The 18103-nt window shown below is 39.9% G+C and overlaps 1 protein-coding gene across 1 annotated transcript; it reads left to right on the top strand.

Annotated features, from left to right (window-relative positions):
• Positions 1–782: 782 nt before the first annotated feature.
• KRT23 (keratin 23) lies at positions 783–11671 on the top strand. The gene is made up of 8 exons (XM_049860964.1): positions 783–1266; positions 6062–6144; positions 6669–6825; positions 8129–8290; positions 8378–8500; positions 9254–9474; positions 10324–10355; positions 11442–11671. The coding sequence occupies exons 1-8, from the start codon at positions 871–873 to the stop codon at positions 11534–11536; spliced, it is 1269 nt and encodes a 422-aa protein (XP_049716921.1). The 5' UTR covers positions 783–870; the 3' UTR covers positions 11537–11671.
• Positions 11672–18103: the final 6432 nt, after the last annotated feature.

The following is an 18103-nucleotide window of genomic DNA, read 5'->3' as shown; positions in this document are numbered from 1 at the left end:
GGCAGACAAAGTGTAAAATTCATCAAGTGCAGTAGACAGTCCATGGCACCTTTCCTGTTTTCCCCCATCCCCTCTACAGGAGCCCAACTATTCCAAGTTCAGCTGCGAAGCAGGGCCGCTGGGCAGTTAAGCAACCATTGTGTTCTGCCCAGAGGCCAAGGGCAGTCCTGAGCATTGTCGACTTTGTTTAGTTTTGAGGTGTGCTGGGATGAAAGGCACCTGGAAGTGGAAGTCATGGCCATTAATTAATTAATTGCAGTTGAGGGTTGGTTCTAAAGGGTAATTCCTTTGAAATTACTTTCCATCAAATAGTGACTGCTGCCAAGACATCAGATCTTCAGACCATTTTCCATTTCCTCAGTGCAAGTGTTTTTATTCCAGGATCTAAGATTCCATTCTGATCTGTCTCTGCTCTTATGAGTCCCTCTCCCCCGCCCTCCCTGTACAGCTGGGGTATATATGTGTGGGTGCATATGTGTGCATGTGTGTTTAATTTCTATTTCTTAGAAGGAAATTTATACCAGGCCAAATAACCCTTTTGTGAACTACGCTGAAAGATTAGTAAGACAACTGAGACTAATACCCACCTAGGGTTGTGAGCCACACCTCCAGTTACAACTGGAAGGGAGGAACTAACTGGCACATTGATGTGGCTCTAAACAACAACAATGTGTGTAAGCCTGGGGCACTGCCGATTGACCAAGAGGAAACACTTGTTGCACAATGATAAGATCTTGTTGGTACAGTTGTCAGAGAAGGGAACTCCCACAGCAAAGGGCATAAAACCATCCAGGGCAGTCTGGGGCGGCTCAGCTCTGTGGTGCCAGGGAGCAGAGCAGAGCCAGTCCAGCCCCACATGCAGATGGGACCATGAACTTCAGCCGCAGCTTCAGCCAGACCCCCTCAGTCTTCCTCCACGGCACAGGAGGAGGTTGGGGCCGGCCAGGGAGGTGCCCCCGAGCTCCCAGTGTCCATGGTGGTGCAGGGGGCGTCCGCATCTCCCTGTCCTCCACGAGGCCAAGCTGCCTGCCCCCTAGACGGTCATGGGGGTCCATAAGAGGCAGTTCCCTCCTAGGAGGAAATGAGAAGGAGACCATGCAGAACCTCAATGACCGGCTGGCCTCCTACTTGGAGAAGGTGCAGGCCCTAGAGGAAGCCAACGTGAAGCTGGAAACTCACATCCTGGAGTGGCATCAGCAAAGGGATCGCGGGGAGAAGCGAGATTACTCTCAATATGAGGAAAACATCAGTCGTCTACAGGAACAGGTAAGGTCCTGGGAGACCCTGGGGCTGGAGATGCAGCTAGCTGCATTTCCAGGGGATCTTCGGGAGGAGAAATCAGTACAGAAGACAATTTGTAGGAAAATGGCAGGTGAGCTCAAAGTAATTGTGCACAAAGGTATTTGAAGGTTTTATCTTCTTTATACCTTAAATTCGGGCTTTCGCAAGTCTGTTTTGTATAATTTATCTTCTATACATAAATTATGTGGGAAGTAAAGGCAGCAAATTTACAGAAATGCTAAGGCTATTTGAAAATGAGACTACCTGATTTTTCACCAAAAAACAGAAATCTAAAAAATGTAAGGCAACCTGCTGGCCTAAGTGTCCAGTATCACGTATGATCCAAAAATGTAGAAATAATAAGAGCCAATATTCAGTTTGTATGCTCGGTGCACAAGACACAAGTGAAGACTGACATTTCCATCACAACCATCAGCTCCACCTCAAAGTCCCAGAGACGGAGTGGTTATATCCACCCGTGAAAGACTGAGTTATACCATTTTGGCGATCACACTTAAAAGCTGTCACTTCACTAGCAGATGTCATTCTGACATCCCTGTGGGCTGCTAGAACATAGAGTTGCTCACAAGGCTGAGAATGACACGTTTCTAGAAAAAAAAGAGTAAAATGAGCGTAATTATAGAATCTTAAGAGTCGGGATGGGTTATGAAGGACTTTTTCTAGAAAATAAATGACTTTTCAACCAAACATCTAAAAAGTTAAGTTCACGTACACTAACTAGAAGTAGAGGGAATGTGGTCACTTCGTTAGTTATTTTTAAAACTACGTAACCTTCCTCCTATATAAGGCACTCCCAGAAAATTCTCTGTAAGGTCATGACTTAACCTACCCTGGCAAGGGCATCACAGGTTTCTGGTATTTACACTACATTATTTCAAAACACCCAGCTGTCCTTGGCCTGAATGTAGGAAGAATCAATCAAGATAGTATAACTCTGTCCTAGTAATGAATCCTAATTATAGAATAATCACCCTAATGCCTGACTGTGTAATTACCTTAACTATATAGTGCATGGCTCCCTTTCCCAAGAAAACAAGGTGACTCAGCCATCTTCGCCATACCAGATCTGTTTAATAAAGGTGTTTTAGTTTTCAAATGGAGAGAGTAGAAGATTTTTTAAAATGGACACCTGAGAACATGACTCCCAAAAGAAATGTGGTCAAATCATTTATTAGCTGACAGAAGAGAAAAAGAGCAAATGGGAAAAGGCGGAGGGAAGCATTTATTGAGCACCTTTTGTGCACCAGGCACCATGCTGGGCACTTAATCTACATATCAATAGAGCCTTCTGCAATGATGAGAGCGTGCTGATTTATCTCACACAACAAGCCCGTAAAGAAACTGAAGCTCAGAAAAATTAAACGAGGTATCCAAAGCCACCAGCAAGAAGCAGAGGTGGGAGTCTAACAAAGATCTTCTTTGCAATGACCTCGAATTTCCCACTGCAATGTGGTGCGGACTAGGCTACCCCCTGCATAAATAACATTATTAATAAAGATAACACATCACATGTGCATTTTAATCATATAAAGCATATTTCATATCTCTTTATCTCAAAACTCTACAAAATAGGTATTTACAGATGAGGCTGAGACCAAGTGATTGTCTAAATTCTTTGGGACACAATTGAGAAAAACGAAAGGTGACAATGAGGAGGAGGGAACAGCTTGCCCATTCTACAGGCAGCCCAGGATTCTGGGCTCTAAGATTAAATATGGAGCTTCTTCAGCTTCAAATACCACACATGTTTCTTTTCTGGTTTTGTTAATTCAGTCGTATTTTCTGTTTGAAGAAAGCAACTCTTTGAAATTGGGATTGTCTATCTAACCCCACATTCCCAGTTTGCAGACAAGAGAACAGAGGACCACCCTCCCAAGAGGTCACACAGCTGCCTGCTGCTGGAAGCCCTTCCTGGGACTTGCTGAAGTGCTCTGACTAATACACAGTCCCTCCCCTCTTTTTGGGTTATTAAATATTATCCAAAAAGAGTATAAGAAATTGAGTTCAAAAATTAAGTCAATCCCTTTGAAACACAGAATTGGACCTAGTCATAGGGATTTTATACATAAATCCCCCTAATGGCTCTCAATATTTGGCATTTTGGTTTACCATCAAAAATTCTATTTTCGTCTGTCTAGTAGCTTTTGCACCCGGCACCAATGATGCTACACTAACACACCAACCGTATCTTTTAAAAGCACGAACTAACAACCTTGGGGTGAGTCCAGGTACTTAATTACAACGTACAATGTAAAATCCATGCCTCATATCTTACTTCTCAGTCTATCTTCATCCATTCATTACTATAAAGGATGTTTCAGAAATAGTGGCTCTCTCATAATATTGTATTAAGAATGCTCAAACAGTTGGAAATCCCAGTTTTTAAATGGGATCTTTATCAAATGCATTTCAGAACTCATCACTCATGTACTATGAGAATGCTGGCTTGGGAAATTAGACTATTGACATGGCTTTGCAATTGACAAATTATCAGTTTAACTCCCAAAAGTCAAATAACCCCACAGATGGTATTTTTGATTTCCTAATTCTGTGGAATTTATGGTATGGTTTTTCTGGATGTCAATCAGTACCTCATATCCAGCTGGCAACGAATTGACTCTGACTCATAGCGACCCCCCCATGTGCGTCAGAGTAGAATTGTGCTTCATAGGGTTTTCAAAGGCTGATTTTTTTTTTCAGGAAACAGACTAACTCAGTGTACAAGTAAGCAAAAAAAAAAAAAAAAAAAGCTTTAAAAAAAAAAAAAAAACCTAGTCCTTGAGGATATTGGTTCTAATTACGAAAGTGCTGGATTTAAAAAAAGAAAATTATATAATTCACATTTTTCTGAGCTAATTTTGATGCCTTTGAATTGTGATGTTGGTGAAGAATATTGAATATACCATGGACTGCCAAAAGAATGAACAAATCTGTCTTGGAAGAAGTACAGCCAGAATGTTTATTAGAAACAAGGATGGTGAGACTACATCTCACGGACCTTTGGACATGTTATCAGGAGGGATCCGTCCCTGGAGAAAGACAGCATGCTCGGTAAAGTGGAAGGTCATCGAAAAAGAGGAAGACCCTCAATGAGATGGATTGACACAGTGAGCTCAAGCATAATAACGATTTTGAGAATGGCACAGGACTAGGCAGTGTTTCGTTCTGTTGTACACAGGTAGCTATGAGTAGAAACTGACTCGAGGGCACCTAACAACAACAACTGAATTAATTCAGTGTCAACTAATTTTTTGAAGTGTCTACAGTGTGCAAAGAATATGCTAAATATTTTATGTTATTTTATGTCATCTCTTCTAACGTAATTCCGAAAACTCTTTGATGAAGTAGCTATTATTTTTTATGAAGAAATTGAGACTCAGACAATGTTGGTTAATCACGAGTGGGAGCAGGATCCCAGCCCCACTCTTCAGGTTCCAGACCCAGTATTCTTACCACCTCTGAATCCTGCTATTGTGCATTCATGACACCAAATTCCATGAAATCAGTGGAGCTTTAAACAGGACCAGATCTTTTTTAAGGTGCCTTTGTATTGAAGTATAACTTTGTCCTGAGAAAATCCTTTCTAAATAAAGAAATTCACTGTATAAATACAAAGGAAATGTCACAGGATTCTCTGGCTCCAACTGAATTACCAATGTTTAGAGCTGGGACTTCTAAGGTCTAAGTCTGTTCCCAGTACAAAGGCCTCATTTAAAGGATGATGAAGCTGAAGCCCGGTGACTGGCCCACAGTCACACTGATGGTAAGGAACACAGCCAGAACCAAAACCTGCCTGGTTCTAGTTCACCATTCTATCCAATATAAGACTTTTGACTTTGAGACATTTTCCACCCTATTTAAGACAAAGACATGTATCACGTGTGCACTATTTCTCGACTATTATGTACTAGAAGTATTTACAAATCACGTATGTATAAACAATCGCTTAGATAAACACTTTCAGCAATATTTCTCTTTTTAATGTGAAAAAAAGTATATAAACATCTAGTGAAAGCCTTTAAGTGGAGACTTTAACAAAACTAAAGGTTATTAAGCTGCTTCATTAGATGGTAAAGAATTATTTCAGTTAATATTTTAATAGCTACCATTGGGGCATTCTGATCATGGCAAAAGTTACAAGCACATGCGTGTTTCTCAAGTTATATGTATGGCTGTAGACACTGAGCAAAAAAAAAAGAAGTGCTCTGTGATGACTATCATAAAATACATCTAAAACTAGTCTGTCAGGGCTTCAATAACACTGGTCAAAAACACGGTGCCATCACAAGGAAGAATTATGTTCATTTAAAATAATAATTATCCTTTCAGAGATATGAACTAATATTCACAATAAAAAACGGATCAGAGCTTAAACTCTGTTTTACATCTTCAGATGCAGATAAGCACAAGCAAAATGCAAAGACATATTCATGATATTAGAAAGTTAAAAGGCGTTCTGAATAATCAGTCTTTCCCCTTCCTTTTAAAGTATTCTTTCAGCAGTTATATCCGTGTAAAAAAAGACAGTGAAATTGACTGCAGATCATATCTTTTTTCTTTACCATGAAATCGTTTTTGTGCTTCACACCTAGTAGGTGCTCAAAAAATATTTATTGCTTTGATTACTCATTGTTTTACCTCCACGAAGAACAGTTGTCTATGCTAATAAATAATATACCCAGGAAACTAGAGGGCAGAAATGCAGCTCTCCTGTGTGAGTGTGTCCAACTGGAAATGACCCTTGGTTTATCTTTTACAGATAATGGATGGTAAAATAAACAATGCTCAGGTCATTGTACTCATTGACAATGCCAGGATGGCGGTGGATGACTTCAGCCTCAAGTAAGTTCCTTCTTGACAATGTTGTGTTTGTTTGTTGTTACATTGTTTTTATTGTTGTTGTTGTTGCAAAAGGAAAACTTACCTCATAACTGTCAGAGTAGATCACCAGACCATTCTTCCTAGGTGCCTCTGGGTGGATTTGAACTGCCAAACTTTGTGGTTAGTATCCAAGCACTGAACCATTTCCACCACCCAGAAACATCCCATAATGTCCACAATGAACTTTAAAATACTTCAGCAAAGAATATAGAGGAAATAAATATGGCAAAATGTTCATGGTTGCTAAGTCTAGATGATGGGCATGTGGCTGTTTATTACTCTGGTCTTGCTATCATTAAAGAACTAACATTGAGTCAGAATTATAGAAAAATGTGGCATGGAACAGACATACAAAGAATGCACGACATGTATGCACTTGCTGTCATGAAACCTAAAAAGTAGTAGCCTCACCTCTTAACTGAGGGGGGCTCCTTATACACAGTCTTCCAAGAACAGGTATACTCTTCCCTTTCTTCTAACCACAGGTATGAAAATGAACAGTCCTTCAAGAAAGACTTGGAAGTTGAAGTTGAGGGTCTCCGAAAGACCTTGGATGATCTGACCATTGTCACGACAGACCTGGAACAGGAGGTCGAGGGAATGAGGAAAGAGCTCATCCTGATGAAGAAGCACCATGAGCAGGTAGGACTCCCCCAGGAAAACATTAACCTACATACTTCAGGGCAATTCAACAGCTACAGACACCACCATTTGGATGCCAGTCCTATTGTCCTTCAACCTGAAGAATTAGAAACCAAATTAAAAACCCCTTGACATCGAGTTAACTCCGACTCATGCTGACATCACGTGTGTCACAGTAGAATTGTGCTCCACAGGGTTTTCAGTGGCTGAGTTTTTGGAAATAGATCACCACATCTTCCGAGGCATCTCTGGGTAAATTCAAACCACCAACCTTTTGGTGAGCAGCTGAGCACAGTGACCATCTCTACCACCTAGGGACTCCAAAGAATTACAAAAAAACGACATAAATATCTCATGTTTCCCAACTTCAAGGTTATCTTCTTAGATGTCAAATACAACAGCCAAAGGTCAATCAAAATTCATGATGAATTGGTCAACAATTTTGCTAACCCATAATGTTTACCTAGACTTGTTTTTGAATATGATACTGTAAGAATAAATGTCTCAGACTGAACTTCCTTTATTGACCCAATGTGAAGCAAATTGGAGGACAAGAGAATAAGGGTAATGGAACAGTGGCCAAGCTGAATAAAATGAGTGGCAAAAATTAAGAATCCTAATTTCCAGAAGCATTTAACTGACTTTTCAAAAGTCACCACCCATCTAAATTCCCCGAAAGTCTGATAAGATGATAGAGAAACAATCCCCATTTTAGGCAAACAAAATTGTTTCTGAACATCAAAGAGGCCCTGTTTCTGAATAGTTGGTTAGACAATGATTGTTAATTAAACCTTTCCTGCGGCTGCTTAGTTTTCATGAAATCCTCTGGGCGTTAGCCCTACTGAGTCCTAGTGCGTTTGACAAGATTTTTTAAAAGCCTCTACACCCTTTGGCTTTGGGTTATTGAACTGCTTCTCAAAACCTTTGGCCTACAACCTGAAATGTTCAACTGCTTAATTACGTAACCACATCACCAATGAACAACATTTCCTAAGCAGGACTTCATGCGCTACGTAAGCATAATTATTTCTGAAATGTTTTTCAACCAGGGATTAAGTAGTAGTCACAAAGGCCATTTAATTACCTGTCTAGTGTTATTCTTTGCCTTATAAAATTATAAGAGAAAAAAATCATATAATGTTTTGTCATCAACAAATAATAACTGAGAAACAAAATACAACCAGTGAAAGGGTAGCAACCACAGAAACATAATTTTTAAAATACTCCCTTACTCCTCCCAATCAATATACCTCCCCCGCCAATTGTCAGAAATGATTCCTTTTCTGTCTCTGTTATTAAACAGGAAGTGGAGAAACAGCATGCGCCAAATGACTTCAAGGTCAATGTGAAGGTGGATACAACCCCAGGGGAAGATTTGCTTAAGATCCTGGAGGATATGAGGCAGGAATATGAGTCTATAATAAAAAAGAAGCATCAAGATTTAGACACTTGGTTTAAAGAGCAGGTAAGAGAAAGGTGCTCAAACATCCTAAAGGTGCTATTGCCATGTGGTCCCATTGCCAATGTCTCTGCCCTTTGCTTGGTCTTACAGTCTGCAGCCATGTCCCAGGAGGTGACCACTCCGGCAGTTGTTCAGAGCAACCAAAGTGACATCCATGAGCTGAAGCGGACTTTCCAGGCCCTGGAGATTGACCTGCAGGCGCACTGCAGCAGGGTGAGTCTGGACTATGAAATTCCTGGGCCTGGTACCACCTCCTCCACAAAGCCTTCCTTGACCTCTCTTCCCAACCCCAGCTGCTCAACTCCCTGGGAACAACTCTCACTTTCCACTTTCCATCCAAATTGCTCATGATGAGAATGATAATAAGAGCTATCATTTACTGAGTGTCCACTTTGTGCCCGATGTTGTGCTAGGTAGTTAAGTATATTAGATGTTGTTAATCTTCACGTTAACCTTCCCAGGTAGGTCTTAGTAGCCCCATGTTAGCAATGAGGACACTAAAGCTACAAATGGTGAAATAAATTGGCCAAGGTCACACAGCTTGCAAGTGCCCAATGGTGAAGCCACATGGTGTTTTGGGATGGAAAAGTTCTAGACCCCCATAATTTCTATTTACCAGAGGGGAAAAAATATATACATGTAGAAGGTAAACATCAGGTCAGTTCAAGGCAGTATACGCCCAATCCCAAATGATAGACAATAAACACTACAGGAGTGCAGATCAGTGGCCAACAGTTCCCTGATACAAGGGTTTATGCACAAAAAAATGGGGCTTCCGAAGTCTCGACATAGGTCAACTCCAGATTACCCAAGCCCCAAACCTGTATGTCAACCTCCTTCTCATCTTTGTATCCCCAGCAGCTACCACAACACTTATGAGAAGGCTCAACCTATTCTAAGTCTTCAATAAGGGCATGTTACCGACGCAATCAATTCTTCAATCTTCAATATCATTTCCTCTTTCAGAAATCTGCTTTGGAAAACATGTTGTCAGAAACCAAGTCACGGTACACCTACCAGCTCCAGGACATGCAACAGATCATCTCCCACTACGAGGAGGAACTGAGGCACCTCCGCCATGACCTGGAGCGGCAGAACAACGAATACAAGGTCCTCCTAGGCATCAAAACACACCTCGAGAAGGAGATTGCCACCTATCGCCAGCTTCTGGAGGGAGAGAGTGAAGGGTAAGGCAAGGGCTGGCGGGAGAAGAGGAATGCAAACAAGGGGCATCCAACTTGTGTTTGCATTCATGTCTCTGACAGTGTCTATAACCAATTGTCACTCTAGAGAAGAAATGTTTCATGTTGAATTTCTCCTGAAGATATTTACGTCAGGCTGTATTTCATTAAGCAACAAGAGTGAATTAGTCAGCTACGGCATCACTCCCACAAATGCTAAAATTCGAGGTCAGAACAGTTAAAAATAATGGATTAATATATGTATAAAGAAACAACTAAGATGGTTTGGCTGTAGTGTTTCCCAGTGGGAAGGTACACAATTCTGGCTCCAAAAAAAGGAATGTTTTAGTCTAACAGCAGGAAAAGATTCATAAGAGATTTAGATATCTAGGCTTTCAATCTATTATTTCTGACCACGCCGGGAAATTGCAGCAGCTGGCCACATAAGGGGTACACACATGGTCATAGAATGTGTGTACCCCTTAGAAGATATTTTAAAATGCACAAATAAAAAGTCACTGGACCAAACTTTGAACAGTCTGAGGAGCCCAAGGGTCTCAGGCTTGAAGCCCAGAGCCTAGAAGGGGGTGGAGGCAAAGCCCACAGCCAGCTGAAAGGAACATAGGTTTTGGTGGACTTCCCCTGACCCCAGGGTTAGTTGGAGGCAGCACCCACTGTCTTTTGGATCTAGGAAGATTTTCCCGGGAACTCATAGCCTTGTGACAACCCACCTCGGACAATTATCTTCATTAAAGAGCTGAGAATTTACAAGAAGGCAAAGGAAGTTAGTTCATCCTGAGTTTTTATGATTGCTGCTAATACTAAAATGAACTTTAACCGTTACCACTTTTACAGGATAATAGAAGACTCCAAGTCAAGTGTGAAAGGTAAGAAAAAAGTCTTACATACTCTCAAATGTACTGGTTAATTTTGCTCCCAGGAGGCCAGAAATTTTGAATCAACAGATTATGTCATACAGAACAAAGTAAGCTTTCAATATCGTCCTCAAAGATATATATGAAAGCTCTCTGCAGGCAAGAAAAGGAATAGGAAAGATAAAGAAACAACAACGAAGATTGTAATTTGTTTAGCCCAGTGTTCCCAAACTTCTTTGACCTGGGAATCCTGTTTTTCTCAGGTTACCTTTACCACCTCACAGAGGAATTCCAGGGAACCACAGTTTGGGACAAGCTATACTTGCTGATTAATTTGTAGTAAAATTGTTCTAAGGTATTGGAGACTCAAAGAATCAGAGGTGGAGGAATCGTCACATAACAGCTGGTCTAACTGATACCCCTCTATAAGATCCTGACAGATGGTCCTTCAGCCTCTCCTTATCCATCTCTAGGGATGGGGAACCCATTACTTTATAAGATGGCACAGTCGACAGTTGGAGAGTTTTGATTTTAAAGTTCTCCCTTGTATTTCTATTAATGCTTTCAATTCTGCCCTCAGATCCGGAATCAGTTTATTGATGTGTCAACAAGGTGTTTATTCAAAAATGTCATATTTTTGAGAACAGTGACCATGATAAACATTCCCTCATCTGGCATGCTTTCTAGACCTGTGACTGCCCTCAGCCCACTTGCGTATATTAAGGTCTTTCTTAAAATGAGGGGCCCAGAAGGGCATTTAGTGCTTTGTAAGCTCATAGAGTCTGTGGTCTAAGCACTACAAAGCCCACACAGGCATACAGGACTTCTCTGGTCAGAAACTAGATTCTACATTAGGCATGCCTGGGATTAAGGGCTTCATCTCTAGAAGGTGACACTGTCGGTACGTATTCATTTTCTGGAGAATGGGAGGAAAGTCTTTCCTTTGTGAGGTTCCTTTCACTCAGAAGAGCCTGCCACATTGCTTAGTGATTCTTTGGAAGGCACAGAAGTTCAGGTCCTGGGAGCAGGGAACTGAAAGTACAGTTCAGATGGTGAAAGGAGCATGGTAATGACCTCTTCATTGCTTCTTCCCCTCAGTGTCTACAGCTCCAAAGATCAAGGCCATCACACAGGAGAGCATCAACGGAAGAATAGTTCTTTCTCAAGTGAATGAGATCCAAAAGTCTGTGTGAGACCAATAAAAGCTTTTGCCTGTTGTAAAAACTATTTGTTCTCAATGGAAAGTCCTTGTCCCGCCACTCAGGGAAGTCCTAAGAGGTACCCTTTGAGTTCTCAAACTCAAAAACTTGGATTTTCTCTGACTTTCTATAATGATTGAAATATATTGGTGCATTTTTTTAATCAAAATATGAGCTTATGAGTTTAGAGCTCTGTTTTCCTACTACAGTCTTCTGATTCCCATTGTTCTACATCTATTTTGTAACCAATAAACTGCACACTAGCTACATTGTGTGTATATATATATAAATATATATATGTATGTGTATATATATACACACACTCACACACACACATATACATACATGTACATGTACGTGTATATATATCATGGAGCCCTGGTGGCACAGTAGTTAAGCAGCTGGTTGCTAACCAAAAAAGTCATGTCAAGAGATAGGACCCTAAGGTCTCGGCCTAACCAGAGGTTCTCAGCATTGCCCACGAAAGATCCAGAGGGACCTCAATGACTTAAGTGTGTCCATAGCAGCTGAACACTGATCAGAATTGTTACCCTGCACTCATGTGGCTCAGGGAGGAGACATGGCTCATGAAGGTTTCAGAGTCCTCAGGAGGGTCTCTGCCAGCTGGAAGAAGGGGAAAATTGAGAAGGGAGGCTCAGAAAGCCTCACTGAAATTATCCCATCTCACATTAAAAAAAGAAGAAGAAACTCTTCAGGGCTTAAAAGAGCATTAAAGCTAGAGAAAGGAATTCAGAAAAGAAAAAATATATATTACAAACAGATACTAAGACTCTAAAAGGGGAAGTAACTCATCCAAGGTCCAAATTGCAATTCTTAGGACCCAGAGTGTTAGGCTGAGTGGCCGTAGGTGGCTGAGACTGTGCACCTCTGTCCTTGGAAGCAGGTGCCATCGTTCCAAGTCCAGTACAGAGGAGCAGCACTGGAGAAGAGGAGAGAGCCACACTTCCCACAAGATGTCATCAGAATGTTGTACATGGAATTATGGGATAGTAGCAATTTAAGGGACCATAGGAATAAGCTAGTCGAACTCCCCCATTTTATAGACAAACTGGGGCCCAGAGCGGTAAAGGCGCTTTACCCAAACATTCACTGAATTGATGCAATTGGGTTTAGATTCGGGCCTCTTGACTCCTTAAACAGCTGTTAACAAACTAAAAGTGCGTGTCGTTTAGCTCCATTGTTGTCTAACGTATTGGTAATGTCATATATATATATATATATATATATATATATTTTTTTTTTTTTTTTTCCTGTATTGTAAGACTGTCTTGGAAAACACTGCTTCTGGTATTATCTAACCTGGACATAGCTGTTAAAGCTAGATTAGCCTTCCCTTTAAGCCAACAATTGGTATTTCTGATTCCTAATTCCCAAACAATAGAAAGCCAGCCCCTAAGAATCTGAAATGAGACAAAAAGAATCAGGAAGAGCCCACGGTGTAAAATAAAATGCATTAATTCTCTGGTGTAAATTATAAATGTATAGTGTGTGATTATTTCAAAGAACCTCAAAAATAACCAACATACAGACATCTTCAATGAGAATTCATTAGGCAGTATCTGTCTGAAGTGACTTCCGATGCTGCTTTGGACAAGAGCAATTTCATAGTAGAATGTATCTGTTCTCTTTTTCTATGTCATTGTATTAAGAGACTTCTTTACGTTAAGAGGTTACTATAGTTTCAAAGCAGATCTAAAAAATCACCAATTCACTTTATTTGGGGCATTATTATCTCTTCTTGGAATCTAAGAAATGTACATCAAATATACATGTTTATCTCCAGATAAATTCTGAACATTGCTAGCAAAATATTTCAAAGAATTTTTTTAAAATATGGCAAGGTGAAGAGAAAGTTATAATACCGGACTTAGAAAACAATCATTAACTTTCCATTTACCGTAAGTTTATATATGATTTGGTAATAGTACCTCATAACATATGTGTAATTTTTTATCCAAGGATCTAAAATCACCTTAATATCTTATTAACTTTCACTGTGTCAATCAGGGTGGCCAACTCATCTCCATTTGCCCAGGAAACCCCTCATTTGAAGACAAAATGGGATGGTTTGTCACCCTATCAATAAATAATTGCCTCTATTTCACTAAGGAGAAGCAAGCAGAGAGAAATGAAATCACAAGTCCGGATATAAAGAAAATTTCATGAGCTTGGGCTTTAAGCAACACTTGGGATAACCTCTCTCCCACACCTAAACCAGTCCCAAAATCTTTCGAAATACCCATTACAGATTGATTAGTACCTGTGCGTTCAGGTTAGTTACCAAGCAAAGAAGCCTTTGTCTGTATTTGGTTTTCACCCACACACACCCAACCCACATAAAGGAAACTGTCCCCATTACTTGTGATAACTTTTTTGTTTTCATTACAGAAATCTTTGAATAAATACCAATTATCATTCCATTACTCAAAATCCAATTAAACAAATAGTTGACTGATCCAAGGAAGTATAAAGTATTACTTTGGAATTTAATATTTATATCAACATATTTGCTAACAGTACTATAAAATTATTGGATAGATACATTTAGTATTTCTAAATCTAATCAAATACGCACCTTTACTAAATGTTCATATTTCTATCAGTGTTTTCACACATTGTTAATGATGTGTGAAACTGGGAACTGAACTACATACAAATACATTATTAAGGAATGTAGCAACTGGAGTGTATGTTATGGTGAAAGGTCAGACAGCTGAGAAAGGAGGGAGCAAGGTCTCAAATTTTGGTGGGAAAAGGCGGATAAGAGAAGGGGATCAGAGAAAGTTTCTTTAGTGCAAAGGTTCTCAAACTGAGCTACAACTTGGGACCACCTGGAAAACTAAAAATTCTAATGTTCGGGCCATATTCCAAACCAATTACACTGAAACCTATGAAGACTGAGACCCAGCCATCAATATTTTTTATAGCTACCCAAGTCATTACAATGTACAGGCAAGTGTGAGAACCACTGACTTAGTAGCTAAGGGGGAGTGCTTGTTAGTTTGTTTGATTTTTTAATTTTTTTTTTTTTTTAAGTATTGATGACAGCTAAAGGTGGTGTAGTGGTTACGTGCTACGGCTGGTAACCAAAAGGTTGGCAGTTTGAATCTACCAGGTGCTCCTTTGAAATTCTATGGGGCAGTTTTACTCTGTTCTGTAGGGTCGCTATGGGTTGGAATCAATTCGATGGCAACAGGTTTGGTTTGGTTTTTTTTAATAGAAAAATAAGAACCTTCTTCATGTCACTCCAAATGTTCGTAATGAGAGTTCCATTTTAAAGAACTATAGAGACCTGATTCAAGGAAATACAGCTAGATAAAAGCTTAGAAGATGAATACTAAAACATATTTCACAAAACTCTGCAAAAATACTTCCACCTAAGTCTAGAAAAAAAATCTCTTCTAGGTGCTTAATCGTGTATTGCCAAAGCATTAGGCTCTTAATATGAGTTATGAGGAAAATTTGCTGTTATTTAGCTTCCTTGTTCCTTTCCCTCCTAAAATTTTTCACAAAGTAACAGCATATGCAAATGAGAGACTCCTAGGGAAAAGTATCTCTAAGCCAAGTGATTGAAAAAAAGTTAACGTAGGGAACGTGTAAGCAAAATTTCTTTAAAAGAAATAACTGTTTTAGTATTTCCCAAATACACAACTTATATTTCTCGAATAGTTCACCAAGGCATCACACATAAGTTCAAATAAAAAAAAAAAATTACTGTTAAAAGAATACCTAGAAGTCAACTGATTGAATACTGTTGGGTGATAGATCAGGACGCTAAAATCTAGAAAGGTTAATCAAGCCCATGTAGGCTAAAGACTCGTTCCTACCTATTCCAGAGTCTCCGACATATGGAAACATCGCATTGAAGAAAACATCATGTATTTTTTAAAACTCACAGCAAATAAAAATGACAGTTATAAATGTATGAACTACTGAAGTGACAAACTAATTAAGGTATGCACTATTAAGCTGTAACCAATATGTAAAAACGTCAATAACTGCAAGGAAAAAGTGAGCCTGGGGCAGGCCCCAGGAATTGGATGTCTTTTGTTTCCTTTACAGATGGACTTACATAAATTATTGAGCACAGACTGTTGTAGCATGGTGATAAAAAGCTTCACTTTATGTCAAATAATAGAACACACTATTTCTTTGGAATATAAATAGCATAATTATAAGTATATATTTTATGGACATTAAGCAATATTGCACTACAGTTACATGTACAGTTATTAGTCTTTCACAATAGAAAATGGATACTAAATGTTGGTGATGGTGGTGGTGCTTTTGAGTCAATTTTGACTCATAGTGACCCCATGTGACAGAGTAGAACCCATAGGGTTTTCTTGGCTATAAACTTTTTGGAAGCAGGTTGCCAGGTCTTTCCCCACAGAGCCACTGGGTGGGTTCAAACTGCCAACCTTTCAGTTAGCAGCCAAGCACTTAACTGTTGCCCCACGAGGACTCCTTGAATACTAAATAATAGTAGTTTTTTTCTGATTATGCAGTAGATATTAGTGATCCCTAAAGAATCCGCATCACCAGTACTCGTGCCTTTGTGTAGTACCTCCCACACTGGCTGTGGGCTTCGATGTGTGACTTCTTTTGGCCAATGGGACATAAGCAAATATGACAAAAGCAGAGGCTTAATAAATACTTTCACATTGGGCTTATCCTCTTTGAACGTACCCTCTAGGAAGCCAGCCACCACGCCATAAGTTCAGTTACCCTGAGACCACCATGCTGTGAGGAAGTCTCAGCTAGTGTCATGGACAAGTCACATGAAGGAGAACTGAGAACTCTTTGAATGTACCCTCTAGGAAGCCAGCCACCGCGCCAGCAGTTCAGTTACCCTGAGACCACCATGCTGTGAGGAAGTCTCAGCTAGTCTCATGGACAGTTCACATGAAGGAGAACTGAGAACTCTTTGAATGTGCCCTCTAGGAAGCCAGCCACCGCACCAGCAGTTCAGTTACCCTGAGACCACCATGCTGTGAGGAAGTCTCAGCTAGTCTCATGGACAGTTCACATGAAGGAGAACTGAGGAATCCAGCCAACAGCCAGAACTTTGGCTCCAGACATTCCAGCTAATTCCCAGCCATTCAAGCCAATCAAGCTGAGGTCCCAAACACAGAGTGGAGACAAGCCACTCCCACTATTCCAAATCCAAAATTCTGACCCGAAGAATAGTGAGCAAATAAAATCATTATGAAGTTTTGGAGTAGTTTTTCACACAGAAATAGATAACTAAAACAGAGTATTTTAAATAGATGAGGCTATTATTTGCTCATTGACAACAGTTGATTTAAGGCTAATTCATTAGCATCCCTCCAAATTTTCATCAAGGATTGTAGTCATTTCAGCACTGAAGTGGACATCTGTCAACATCCTGGTTCAATAACCATATGTGACATATCACAGTATCCAAGAGAAAAGTCAAGGTCTTCCTTCTTCAAAGATGGCAGAGTAAAGCCATTGCCCATGTATGCTCACAACTCTCCTCTTTGTCTCTTCCTAAAATGGGATCAGGCAGTAGAAACCCAATCCAGGGGGGAGGGACATTCCCTGCTCCTCACTAGACCGTGTTTAGATGCCTAGGTAAATTTTTCTCTATCTAATCTTTGAGTTTCAGTTCCTTTTGACTCTGGCTTTAAGTTCCTCATTCCAGGAACATTAACAACACCTCAGTAAATATTTAGGCTCACCGATCACACAGACCAAGAGTTTCACTGAAAGGTGATCTCTTTTCAGGGTGGGTAAGCAATGTTCTCCTTCACTAAGAGACCATAAGACCCTTACAGTTAAAGATTACCGTGATTATCAAGTAGCTCTTAGTCACAGTATTTAAGCTTTTACGTCATTAAGGTCTGTGAACATTATTCATTCGCTCTAGGCATATTTTTTCACAATACTATAAATACTATACTCTTAAATGGCCTTTAATTCACAATTTAAAAAAATATTTCTGGTGTTAATATAACCCTGAAGTGCTTTGTTAGTTATTTGTGTGTCGTAACAGTGTGGTTTCTCCAACCTACTGCATGCCTGAATCCATCCCCAAGAAGTGTGTGACTCACCCCTCATCTCATTTATTCTGTTACAACATCTTCATGCCACTTCCTCTCTGAAGAGGATTAGAGAGTTTCCAAAATATATTTACAGTGATGTCATGCAAAAAGGAAAAGAAGACAGTGCCTCTGACATACGAATGATCTGATAACCTAACCACCATACCTGGGAGTTTTACTAGAGAACCGCGTGCACGTGTGTGTGTGCGTGTGTGCACGTGTGTTTAGTCATTCCTGTACATGGATTGTCATACCCACCAAGACTTCTCTTTGAAATTTAAATTGGTTCTCATCTAATAAGATTAGGAACCATCTAATAAAAACAATCAAATTATGCTAATTTTGAAGTACACGTATACAACGTAACACTCATACATGTGACATACATGATGTACACATATACTAGAAGAAAGTTAAAAATAACAACTATTCTTGACTGTGTTTTACATTCATGATCTCGCTTACCACTTGT

The sequence above is a fragment of the Elephas maximus genome, chromosome 19 (genome assembly GCF_024166365.1).
Source record: "Elephas maximus indicus isolate mEleMax1 chromosome 19, mEleMax1 primary haplotype, whole genome shotgun sequence".
Classification (NCBI taxonomy): Eukaryota; Metazoa; Chordata; class Mammalia; order Proboscidea; family Elephantidae; genus Elephas; species Elephas maximus.
Note: the sequence above shows the minus strand (reverse complement) of the source record. Positions and strands in the feature narration are given on the sequence as shown.

What these genes read in the sequence shown, in the direction of transcription:
- KRT23 (XM_049860964.1), top strand. Translation starts at nt 871, where the DNA reads ATGAACTTCAGCCGCAGCTTCAGCCAGACCCCCTCAGTCTTCCTCCAC. An exon ending in GTGGATGACTTCAGCCTCAA is followed by an intron (nt 6,145 to 6,668) that starts GTAAGTTCCTTC and finishes TTCTAACCACAG; the next exon opens with GTATGAAAATGAACAGTCCT. An exon ending in CTGGAGGGAGAGAGTGAAGG is followed by an intron (nt 9,475 to 10,323) that starts GTAAGGCAAGGG and finishes CCACTTTTACAG; the next exon opens with GATAATAGAAGACTCCAAGT.